This window comes from Meles meles, chromosome 5 (genome assembly GCF_922984935.1).
Source record: "Meles meles chromosome 5, mMelMel3.1 paternal haplotype, whole genome shotgun sequence".
NCBI lineage: Eukaryota > Metazoa > Chordata > Mammalia > Carnivora > Mustelidae > Meles > Meles meles.
Genome location: NC_060070.1, coordinates 14,721,879 through 14,734,775, shown reverse-complemented (window position 1 = coordinate 14,734,775; position 12,897 = coordinate 14,721,879). Strand labels below are relative to the sequence as shown.

Sequence of the window (12,897 nt, the reverse complement as noted above, 5' to 3'; positions counted from 1 at the left end):
AACTCACTTCATCTTTAAGATTACCTATCTGACTTTACAGGAACCTAAATTTATGTTGCTTGTTACACTAAGGGAAGTTTTAGGAAAGGTGGTCAGTGGTTGGCTCCTTGGGTTACTGTTTGGAATGACTCACATGATACCTCCCTGGGGAAAGGAACTGGTAGAAATGGTACTGGATCTACTCATTAGAATCACATTTACATGGTTCCTATCAGGTACTAACGTATGCTTTTTTCAGTTGCCTGTAAACAAGTGGAAAACAAACACAATGGTAGGGTTTTTCCTGGTAAAATTTGAGAACTGCCCTCATTATTCCTTAAATCAAGCCAGAATTCAAGGACTAAATTGATTTTCTATTACCTAAAGAAAAAAAAATCTAAATGAGGGCAAATTAAGTCCAAAGGTCAAAAATAAATTCCTGAAAATATGTTTGAGATATAAGTTCTTAGATGATAAAAATAAAATAAATAGTAAGGTGGGCATTAAAGAGCCTTAAAAAAACTCATTCCTCCTCACAGTCAAATTTTATTACTTAGGGCTGTTCTGTGAAAATGATCTTGTGTAAAACAAGTCCTCTGTGAAAAGAAGATGCAAACAATGCCTTTATAGGTTAAGTCCTTAAATTTTCCCCAAGACAATAGCAAGAGGAATTTTATTTTTATATTCTAGCCAATGAAGGATAGCTCAGAACAAAGTAGGACTCTATAGTTATATAGGTAAAAATGGGAGATCCAATGACATGGAAGACTATAAATATCTTGTTCAACATGGCTTTTTCAGCTTTCTATGAAAAACGCAAGGAAGAATCTAGAAGAAGAGGAACACTCCATTAATAATGATATTAATGATCTGGAAACAATGTCCAATATTCTATAAGAAGCTAGTATCATTTTCTACACCATCATAATGTTCAGAATCTCCCTTTGGCACAGAGTCTGCACAACTGACTGGACTTTACATCGTTTCATTGTACTACCAAGTGATCAACATATAAATTATTTAATGAACAGAATCAAGTATTTTTGTATTTTCTAGAGTTCCTGTTGTATGGAAAGTATTCACATATGCATTTGGGTAGTAAATAAATGAATTTAGTATCTATAGATTTTAAAGGAAATAGTTGAATCATTCTATTTCCTAGAGGTATCTAGAGATCCATTTGTAAAGGTGGTTTTGGTACTGCCACAGACACCTGAATTCCCACAAGTTGGGAAAAGGTTAAATATAAACCAGTTGGTGCAACTGGTTTGCAAGGAAACATGGCAATACCTAACAAAATCACATACACACTTTGACCCTGCAATCACACTTTTAGGAATTCACCCAGAAAATACCCTTCTAATAGTGTGAAAGTATGTTGGACAGCCATTAATTGCATCAGTGTGTTTGAAAAATACTAGAAACAACCTAAATGCCTATTCATAAGAGAGTGGTTGAATGAACTCTGACACATCTGGATAATGAATGCAGCTGTGAAAATGAATGAGGAGGATCTGCATTAACCGATTTGAAAGATTTCCAGGATGTACTGTTAAATGAGAAGAGTACAGGAATGTATTATAGGATGTTACCCTTCACGTAAAAAAAAAAAAAAAAAAAGAGGGTGTATGGAAATACATCTGTTAATTTATGCAAAAAAAAATGTTGGCAGAATAAATTAGAAGCTTGAGATTGGTTCCCTAAGATGAGATAGGGAATGGAAGGAAGAAAGATGAGAATGGAATAGTAAGGATAACGAGGGAGTGCCTTCTCGAAGCATAACGTTTACTCTTGGAATCATAATAATGTCTCACTCCCCAAAATAAAAATAAGAATGATAATTAATACCAACTAGAATGTGTGTGTGTGTGAGAGAAGGCATTACTCAAAACTGAACATACTTTTGGTTACCAAACTTACAAAAGACTAACATAATCACACTGAAGGAAGGGACTGAAAAAGAACAAAAGTAATAAGTAAATTTGGAATAGTCTTTTTGAATGAATGCTGTAATACTAAAGACCAAACGGCCTATACATACACACTGTTCTCCAGTGAGTAAATCTATTTCTCACAGGGGTGTGGTGAGCAAGTCTTAAGTAATTTTATGCCTATACTTGGATTAAAAAATGGGTGAATGCATTAGAGATGAGACCCAGGTATCTCATTGTCAGAGAAAACCGAAACAAATAAGCATGGAAGACCATTAACGAACCTTGCGGTATTGGACGGTAATCAGAAACATCAGTTTAAACTCATGGTTTACACACACACACACACACACACACACACACACACACACACAGGAGGGAGGCAGGGGGAGACAGAGAAAACATATATGCGTATATCTAGATTAATAAACATTCATATTTTCTAGATGTATCTTTGAGAGGGCCTGGGGGCAATGAAACTTCAGTAGCAATGAGCACACCTAGTACCCAAATGTCGTTCACTAATAAAAGGACAAAGCTTGCTTAGGGAAGTGGTTGATTCCAGAACTGGGGCAGGGAAAATATAAATGTAGAAAAGTTATAGTTCCAGAAAATGAGGAAATGCCTGAAAAAGGATGGGGCCATATTAAAAGAGTATAGGAGCCAGACTGAAGGAATTCTCAATGGCCAAAGCTAGAACAATTTGAGTATTAATATTATTAATGGATAATAATAATAATTGGATTATAATTATAGAATAAGTCCATGCCAAAATAAATAGCTGAATAAATAGACAAATGGGACACCCTTTACTCACAGAACAATTTCAATTAATACATGTGAAAGGACTGAGGGAAACACAAAATCACCATTAGGCAAACACCACAGAAATAATTACTGAAGGCAATCAATGCTAAAATCAGTAAGCAAAGTTTGCCGAGAAGCAGAATATCAGCCTAATATCAGTTATCTCCCCTAAGTTAATTCTCAATTATAGAGGAAAAAATAGTAACTTGATCATAAAAAAACACAGCAGAAAACCTTGCAAGTAATTGAGGTTAACATCACCAGCAACAACTTAGAAATCCTAGATCTGCTAACAGGATGCCCTGAGAAGAATACAGTATCACTTCCTTGGAATTCTTGCCACAAATGTATAAATAATCTCAATCAAATCTTGAGGAAACATCAAACAAAACCAAACTGAGGGACATTCTACAAAAAACAACTGACCGGCAGCTATTATCAAGGTCATGGAGGACAAAGAAAGACAAAGTCATAGAGTGGAAGAGATCAAGGAGCCACAACAATTAAAGGCAAGGTGTGTTACTGGATTGGATCCTGGAGAGAAGTTAAGACATTAGTGGAAAAATGGATGAAATTAGACTAATGTCTATGCTTTAATGAATGGTATCACACCAATTTTAAATTCCTTCTTTAATAATTGTGCTATGTGTATAGCACATTTATATATATGTATATATGTGTGTGTGTACACACACACACACACACACACACAAACATGTACTAGGTATGTAAGTTCCTCACATTATAGGAAGCTGCCCAAAGTATAGACAGGAAATCTCTGCCATTTTTTGCCACTTTTCTGTAAATCTAGAATTATTTTACAATAATACTGAATGTCTCACTGTATAATCCACATGCAGTGTTTTTACTGCACAGCCAACTTGAAAAACATCAGTATGCCCACACCTTCTTGTTTAAAGGTGTTTTGTTTTGTTTCTTACCTTCCTTCCTTCAAGGAACTTGAGTGCCGTGCCAATATTGGCCACAGCATGGATTCGCTTCATACGGCGTCCTTGTTCACAAGGCTATAAACAGGAAGGAATAGGAATAAAAAAATGCACACATTAAAAATATAATTATAAAATGAATTTAAATGGATTAAAAATAGACTTGAAGAATATTCAAGAACGACATCAATTTCTATAAAGTTTAGTAGATACACAAAGGAGCATTATCCCCACAGCAGCTGGAAGGTACACTAATTTACTCAACAAAGGCTCATTCCCAGCTCATCTGTTCATATACCCGCCTGTCAGGTTCTGCATGCCAAGAGCAGAAATTTGCAAAATTCCCACGTTGCCTACTGAGACTGTCCCTCCTATATGTGCGGAAACACTTATATGAAAATGGCTCTTGGTGCATGCGTGCATGTGGTTACCGTAAATCAAGCCGGGGTTGCATAAATCTTTTTGAATTGGTGTTTTGCTTTCTTTTATTGTGCACTCTCAAGTGGATTGTTAGGCTTCTGCTGAATGCAAAGTGTTAAGGAGTTTTTTGTTTGTTTGTTTTTAAAGATTTTATTTATTTATTTGAGAGAGATCACAAGTAGGCAGAGAGGCAGGCAGAGAGGGAGGGGGGAAGCAGGCTCCCCACCGAGCAGAGAGCCTGATGCGGGGCTTGATTCCAGGACCCCGAGATCATGACCTGAGCTGAAGGCAGAGATTCAACCCACTTAGCCACCCAGGCACCCCTGTTAAGGAGTTTTTTAAGGAGAGGGTTAACCAAATGGGTAAGAAGTAAGTTTCTCTGAAGTCCTTAACTCTTTCATATTATTACTCTTATCCTAATTTTTCAAGGACAATTCATCATATTCTTTTTTTTTTAGTTTGACAATTCATCATATTCTTAAAAAAAAAATCCTAACTGCAAATTAAATTTAGTGTTCCTACATTTATGGGCAATTAAAGATATATAATCCCTGATTCATTTAAAGAGTAAATGTTCCACAAATAATAATCAAAGAATGTAGAGAAATCTAAGAACAGTAATTTAAAAATTAAAAATACCCTAAGACTTTAAATAAAATCATAGAGATTTCTCAAGAGATGCTGGCAGTTCAAGGACACTAACCCATTTGGCTACATTTCCAGATGATAGCGGTCAGAGTCAGAGTCCCAGGCTACGTGAACCCTGATGTTAAGCATAGTGTTCTTAATAGAGTTCTATTTATGAGATATTATAGCATTCCTGAATAGTATTAATGCTCCTGAGAGAAATGGTCTTACCCACATTCTGCCTTTGAAAGCTCTAAAAAGATGCCTAGGATACTCATTCTTTCAAATGATACTTCTCATGTTAATGTGGTCCTGGACCATAATGACATGCACAAAATTTAAAAAACCATTTCCAAGGTTTATTTATAATTTCAGAGTAATCTCATTTCATGTAATTCAGAATCTTGAAGGGCTCCCATAAATAAATAAGAAAGGTTAAATTGGAAATTGCCATTGCATGTCTCAGTTTTCTTACCCACTAAGTAAGAATGCTGAGATTCTTTTCGAAATTTCTTCTAGACTCAAGGTCTTATAATTCTATGTCTGAATGAGTATGGCACTTAAACAGAAGTAAGACTCTTATGTAAAAGTATTTACTTTTTCTAGAATCATCTAGATTGGCAATTAAATGCCCATCAAGATTTCCGTACTTTGTTGGTCAAGTACACTGGCAAAATTATACTGATACGGAAGGATATACCTCTTTAATATCCAACTGAATTATAATAAAGGTTCCTTTAACTTTCTAGTAAATAGCGTAATTCAGGGAGATATATAAAGATGGCCAATTATATCTGGAAACCAACGCTGTACCTATTTTAGTTCAATGACTCCCACATCTGGATGCTAATCCAGTTTATTTAGCTCATGCATATACTTGTATATTGCAAATTAGCTTTTCATACGGGTTTGGTGTGATTCCCCCAAAGCAGAGTCTAAGACAAGGTCTTGGGTGCATGTAGTTTATTGGGGAAGTGACTCTAGGTGGTGAGAGTGAGGAGATGTATAGAGAGTGAGACAGGGAAGAAGGAAAGTGCTTTTGAGGGTTCCCACTGTGAGCAGCTGGGCCTCAGTCCTGCTGGGGATCCAAGCACTCTATAAGATATGAGTAAAATATGTCACAGAATTGTACCTCCTACAAATTGCAGGGTGAGCATTTATTCATGGACTCCCATCTCCATTTGTTGAGGGTCCTTAGGGATCACTAACCCTTCCATAGTTCAGGGCTGCCTTGAGCAACTTGTGCCTTTGATAAAAGCCAAGAGAATGGAATGCTGGAGACCTGTTAGCAGGACCTGAGGCAAGGTGCTGCTACAGTGTCCTCCACAGTCTGAAATCTCACTCACTGAAGAGGGAGGCAAGCTGAGATGTCACAAGGGGAGCTGAAAGCATCCACCACAATATGCATCCTATTAGATAAATGATTTTCACAAAGTTATCATCAGTTTGTAATTTTCCAACAGACTCTTTTACAAAAGCTATTCTGAGGACTCTGCACAAAATTAACTGGAAATTGATGTTTAGGCAAAAACACTTAAAAAACTCAATTACCCAAGTAATAATGATGGTGTAGCTGTTGCCAAGAAGCAGTAGATAAAGAAAAGATGAGTACTTCCAATTTTGGACTCTGTGTCTAACATGTTAGACAATATTATGAAGATTATTTCCTAGGTACCCTTTTGTAATTAAGACAGACAGCATTTATAAGTAGTTCATCTTTGCAAACTATTTACCTCTCTACTCCTCTGAAATAATAAAAGATAAGCCAGAAAAATGAAATACAGATCTTCCTCAACTTACATCGGGGTTCTATCCCAATAAGCTTATTGTACATTGGGCATACTGCAAACCAAAAATGCATTTAGTACATCTAACCTACCGGACATCACAGCTTCACCTAGCTCACCTGAAACATGCTCCGATCACTTACATTCACCTGCATTTGGGCAAAATCATCTCATATAACATGCCTGATAATGGAGTGTTTAATATTTCATGTAATTTGTTCAATACTGTACTGAAAGTGAAAAACAGGAATGTCTGTGTGGGTACAGAATGGTTGCAAGTGTACTGGCTCTTTCCCCTCACAATCACGTGGCTCACTGGGAGCTGTGGCCCCCTGCCACTGCTGGGCATCCCGGGAGAGGACCATCCTGTGTGTCATTAGCCCAGGAAAAGTTCCGAATTCAAAATTCCAAGTATGGTTTTTACTGAATGTGTCCTGCTTTCACACCACCGCGACGTCAAAAAGTCATGATGCTGAACCACTGTAAGTTGGGGGTTGTCTGTACCTTATTATTAAGTAATGTAGAAAAAGACATTCTGTAGTTCATGGTCAATGTGCTTTTTTTTTCACTCTGCTGGTTCCACCGTACCTAAAAACAAGCTGTACCTATGACACATGATTGACGATGGAGCGTGTCCACAAGTGTACGGAGAATGTCATGCTGACTTCCAACTTAATTTTCAACAAACAGCTACATAAATACTGCACAGTTACGGACCAACGATCCTTCCCAAATGGAAAGCAAACACTATGAGCTGAGGTAGTGTTAATCTGCAAGTCATCGTCCTGGATGCCACACAGAGCCAGAAGTTGGACAGATTACTGAAGAAGTTTTTTTACTCTGCCTTCTCAGGTAGCCACTATGATATAGAACATTTCACATCCACTAAAGGCGTGTCGGGATGCGAAAGGGAACGTGTTCTCGGCTCCCAGAAGTGACTGATAGGCTAGTGTTTCCAGGGTATTACTAACTACAAGAAGAGAACTTCGTCTTACAGGGACAGCATCCTTTCCACTCCCAACTCCACACCCCCAAATTCCAAAGGTGAACAATTTGACAAGTGTGGTCACAGGAGAAGTCCTTACCAGTTTCTGCCCAGAGAGAACCTCCAGAAGAGCAAGCAGCTTAACACCATCTTTCATGTCTTCAAAAAGATCATCTACCGCCAGTGGGGGTTTCCGCTGTAAGATTAAAAAAAAAACAAAAAAAAAGCAAAAAAAAAAAAAGAATAAATGCAAAAAATGCTTCTCTCTCTCTCTGTCATACTTTTGCCACTCATTTTTGTGAAATCTGTAGGAACAATTTCTAAATACATAAATTATTTTGGATATGATTGGCAATTACCAATTATAGCAGAAAAACAACCCTTTGCAGAGAAACTTACTCAAAAACCTGAGGATACTTAATGCTTGGGCTTTCGTATACATACCAGGTTCTTTCTATAAAGAAATTTTTGCAAGGGTCAAAGAGATGTTATGGGGTAAGAGAAGGAAAAAAGTCACTATCAACATAAAAGGTAAGAGAGACATTAATGCAGGGCCTACACCCAGAAGAGGAGGTGCCCCAGATAAACTATCAACCTTCCAACCTCACTGTGGGCCAGTACGTTACCACGGCTTACCAGAGCCTGTTTTCGCCACAGCAACCTCCTTAGCTCAGTGGCCAGCTGTGGGAGCATTGCTAGCACAACTAGGGCTGCAGTTTGAATCTCCTGTGGGTTAGCTGGCCATGTCCTGTTTCACAGCCTGACAAATCTTGCCCAGCTTCTCTCAGAACATGACGTTGAACCCAGAGGATCATAAGTGCAAGATTACAGACTGGTCAGTACAAATCCATCACCACTACTGGAAAAATACGTCAAAGCCCATTCTCCATTCATGGAGGGTATTGTTGTTGTTGTTGTTGTTTTTTAATAAAGATCACTAAAATACCTATGTACTAGGCTTTGTCAAACCTTGAATTAAGGTCTCTCTTGGCTCAGAAGAAAGGGAAGAGGGGCACCTGGGTGGCTCAGAGGGTTAAGCATCTGCCTTTGGCTCAGGTTATGATCCCAGGGTTCTGGGATTGAGTCCCACATGGGTTCTGTTTCTCCCTCTGCATGGCTCTCCCTGCTTGTGCTCGCTTTCTCTTAAAAGAAAGAAAAAGAAAGAAAGAAAGAGAGGGAGGGAGGAAGGAAAGAAGTAATGATGCTATTGTTCATGGTCAGTGGAGGATTGATGTCTTCAGATTTCTCACAGAATGAGAGTTTTTCCATTCATTACCTGGGCTCAAGCTCTACAGTTTTCTGGTTCTCAATGAATCATGTTAAAAGCCTAATGCTATATTTCTGACTTTATCCAATTGTCTTTCTTTCTAAAAAAGAAAAAAGACAGGAAAAGTTCTATGTAGAGATATTTAATCACCAAATGTTTTATTAAAATGAGACTTTTTTTCTCTACTCACTGATAGGGAGCATTTATATTTCTCTTATAACCGCATGAATTACGGTCTCTGAATGGCACGATTCTAATTTTAAATGCATTTTCTCTCTTTATAAAATGAACAGCTGAATACATTTTGTTCTCATGCTGTGAAATACATGTTCAAAAATAACAGAGTTTTCATTTTTCAGGCATTCTCTTTTATATTCCACTATTCACACTGCTTATTATTAATATAGCAAAAATGTGATAATGACTTTATATTCTAAGCATGTTAATGAAATTATTAGTGAGCTACAATGAAAACAATTCAGTATGATAAGAATCAAAATTATTGTATTGGTTATATGTAATCATTAAAAATGTGGCCTGTTTATCATGCAAAATGTCCATTTGTATCCTAGTAATATAAATGCAGCATAACAATGAGGAAAAAGTTAATAAATATGTGATATATTCAGTGAACAAATGCAAATGAAGTTTTTCTTATACTGTGTTAACCTGAAAATATATAAAGAAAACGAAACAAAGCAGGGAATTTTCTTGAAATGATAAAAATTCCAAGAAATTTGACACAAAAAAAACAAGTCACATCCATTCATTCATTCTGCCTTTGTTTTCTTTTGTTTTTAAGATTATTTATTTATTTGAGATTGTGCGTGAGAGAGAGAGTAGGGAGCAGGGAGAGGGGCAGAAGGAGAGGGAGAGTCCCAAGCTGACCCCACACTGAGCCTGGGGCTTGCTCTCACAACCCTGAGATCATGACCTGAACCAAAACCAAGAGTTGGATGCTCAATGGACTGAGCCACCCAGGCAGCTCCCATTCTGCCTTTAAACACAAACTCGTCTCTGCCACTTTGAAGACCATTTTTCTTGTGAACCCCTTCTGCCATCACGTTTCTCCTGTCGAATCGACGGGCTGCCCCACAGTCTTCCTTCCCCCACCACCAGTTGCTTCTGCACAGGCTTGTGGGCACAACTAATGGGTCAGCAGTGACCACTGAGCAACTCAGCTCATCAGCCTCTCTGTCTTGACTGCTGGGACCAACCTCTCCTTCATCTATTCTTCTCCAAATCTCTTTGATGAGTCTGCCTTGTTCACTAGCCTCTTTTCCTTCTCTCTCTCTCCTTTCTTTCTGACTGTGGCCATCACCGAGATCAATCCTGACTCCTTTGTGCTCCACAGAATGTTATCTGGATACACATAACTCTTGAATCTTTCTGTCCAGGTAAGTGACAGGCACTCAATATATAATATTGGTGGAATGATTCACTGAATAAATGAATTAATGCAATTTTCTAAAAAAAATTATCTTTGTAGTCCCTATGTGCATGTTAATGGCTCTTAAAATGTGGTACATTTATAATGGGTAAAGAAAAAGTTCTCGTTTCCAGGCAATCAGACTGCAGCTCAACAAGAATATCTTGTTTTTGAGTATCTTATTCACAGTAAGAACTCATTAAGTATTTGCTAAAGGAATGACTGAAGTTTCCAGTCTGCATGATAAAGAAGGGAAGATGGTTTTTATTTCAAGAACAGATACCTAGAATACCCTCACTTCCCTCTTTCTCTGCTTAGTAAATTCCTCCTCAATTTTCATGACTCAGCTCATCATACATAATCTTTTTCAGTTTTCCAACTAGGATTAAATCACCTCTTTTGCCCTAAATATATTGTTCAGATTAGAATGATCATGTTGCATTACAGTTGGTTATTTACAAATCTGTGTCTCCAGGAATTCAGATCATGGGGCAGCTTCTTGAAGATAAAGAAGTTGGATATATCATTACATACCTAATACAGGCATAGTGCTTAGCACTAGTTGGCAATAATCATGTAAATGGTGAGTGAATCACACTCAACAGAGATTTGGGATGCTTATTTGCAAATATCTTTGGGAATCTTAGAGATACACAGAAATAAGATCATGATGCAGAATTTCTCTTTTTATAGGCAATATGAGTTGCTTCTGGAAATTTTTCTACCAGTGTCTTCCTGCACAAAGTAGACATGTAGACTGATGGCTATTACCAGTCTAAATAGAAATTGGGAGAAAATATTTCTCCTTAAAATAAAAATGTTTATATCAATTTAATTTGTAATGCACAGGTAACATATTTTCAACACACCAAATTATAGGACCAAGCATGATGTAATAAATTTTTTACTTAACTAGTAAAAGAGGGGGAATAATAAACTTCTGGCCAGACTTACGGTAAAGAGCTGGCAAAAATGAATAATAGAGAATGATCTTCATATTTTTATAAGCTCTATCCAACTGCATATAATTAAATATTGTGTAAAATTAACAAAAACCTTATCAAAAATTACATCAGAATAAAAACATTCTAGGGATTATTGGACAAGTTTTGGTGTTCCGTTTTGCATAAAGAATTGCTTACATATAGCAAATGATCAAATAGACGAGACCTTTACTATTGTGACTATATCACAGTTATTTTTGGAACAAGGTTTTAATAAGGAACCTTTAGGTAAAAGTCTTTCTTGTCACATATATAAATATTTACAGCACCAATCTGAATACTTTGGCAGGATTCAGGTCACGGTACCGGCAGCCAAAAGAAAGGGTTGGGAATGAAAGTAACTAACTGGAGCCTGACTTAATGGAATAACAAAAATAATGTGCTTTTGCTCCTACTGCCTACCAATTTTCCCAGTTTTAAGCACTAGGCAGAAATCTTATCAGGCACATTTCAAAACTACAGTGAACATTTTTTATCATTTATCTTTAATCATTTATCTTTTTTATCATTTATCTTTCTTTGGTGCAATATTTTTTAAAAATATTTTATTTATTTGACAGAGAGAAATCACAACTAGGCAGAGAGGCAGGCAGAGAGAGAGGAGGAAGCAGGCTCCCCGCGGAGCAGAGAGCCCGACGTGGGGCTCGATACCAGGACCCTGAGATCATGACCCGAGCCGAAGGCAGAGGCTTTAACCCACTGAGCCACCCAGGCGCCCCTTTTTGGTGCAATATTTTTAAAAATTATATTCTCCTTAGACTTGACAATCACACTTAGAAGTTCTATAGTGGAACCAAAATATATTCATGATGAATCTGAGGCTGTTCAAAGAACAGAATTGCCAACTGGGTCAGGAGGAGAGGGAGACAGAGATGGGAAAGAGAATGGAGAAGGAGGCACTTCACCTCTGCAGCTACTCCCTTCTCTCAGCTCTCCTAAAACTAGGTTTAAACCTAAAATTCTGGCTCTGTGCCTGGCTCTACCCTTGGGAGCTAACTCATGACTGAAACAGACCTCACGGAGCTTTTTTCTCTGTTTCTTCTCCACCTCCTTTATTTTCGCAATGCAGCTCCTTAAATGACAGACCTATAATGAGATTCAAAGCCATCCCTGATCTTTATGGAATATAAAAGTACAGGTATCTTTGACATAATTTCTTCTGACCATTTCCTTTATTTGGGGAAGACAACCCACCTCTTGACATTGTGTGTGTGTGTGTGTGTGTGAATATCTTGAGTCACTTTACTAGTCTATTAGCATCAGCACATATTTAAGCCTTTTCTACCATCTATTTCATACTTTTGTTCATGAAAGGATGGCCATGTTTTCTCTGCCACATGTTCATTTTATGCCCCTAGAAACAATGATGTTCCTTAGAGGAAAAGGAATAAGAGAATACTTTTGACCAAAAAAATTTATTGGACATAACTATTTGGCATGAAATAAAAATTTTTGGTTTAGATCACACCCCTCGTAAGTGATTACATTTGAGCCCAGGTTTCTTACACTTTGAGCCACCTGTTAGACAGGAAGCTTAGTATAAAATATATAAGTATTAACATAAATGTTTCCAGAATAATACGTAAACCTATAAATGTGATTTTTGTCTAATATGAAAAGTAATACCTAATCAGCTGAAGTGCCTGTCATTCTACTAGAAAAATATTTATTAACAAAAGGCCACTTTTAAATGTGAGTGGATATAAAAAAAGAC

General features: G+C 37.3%; 1 protein-coding gene across 11 annotated transcripts in view; it reads right to left on the bottom strand.

The window, feature by feature from the left end:
• Positions 1-12,897, bottom strand: part of SYNE1 (spectrin repeat containing nuclear envelope protein 1) — a 469,526-nt gene that overhangs the window by 357,236 nt on the left and 99,393 nt on the right. For all 11 annotated transcript variants that reach the window (XM_046005238.1, XM_046005239.1, XM_046005240.1 and 8 more), the window contains 2 exons: positions 7,584-7,679; positions 3,659-3,742 (listed from right to left, as the gene is read on the bottom strand). In XM_046005238.1, the coding sequence (XP_045861194.1) occupies positions 3,659-3,742; positions 7,584-7,679 (180 nt within the window). The remainder of the gene's footprint in view (positions 1-3,658; positions 3,743-7,583; positions 7,680-12,897) is intronic.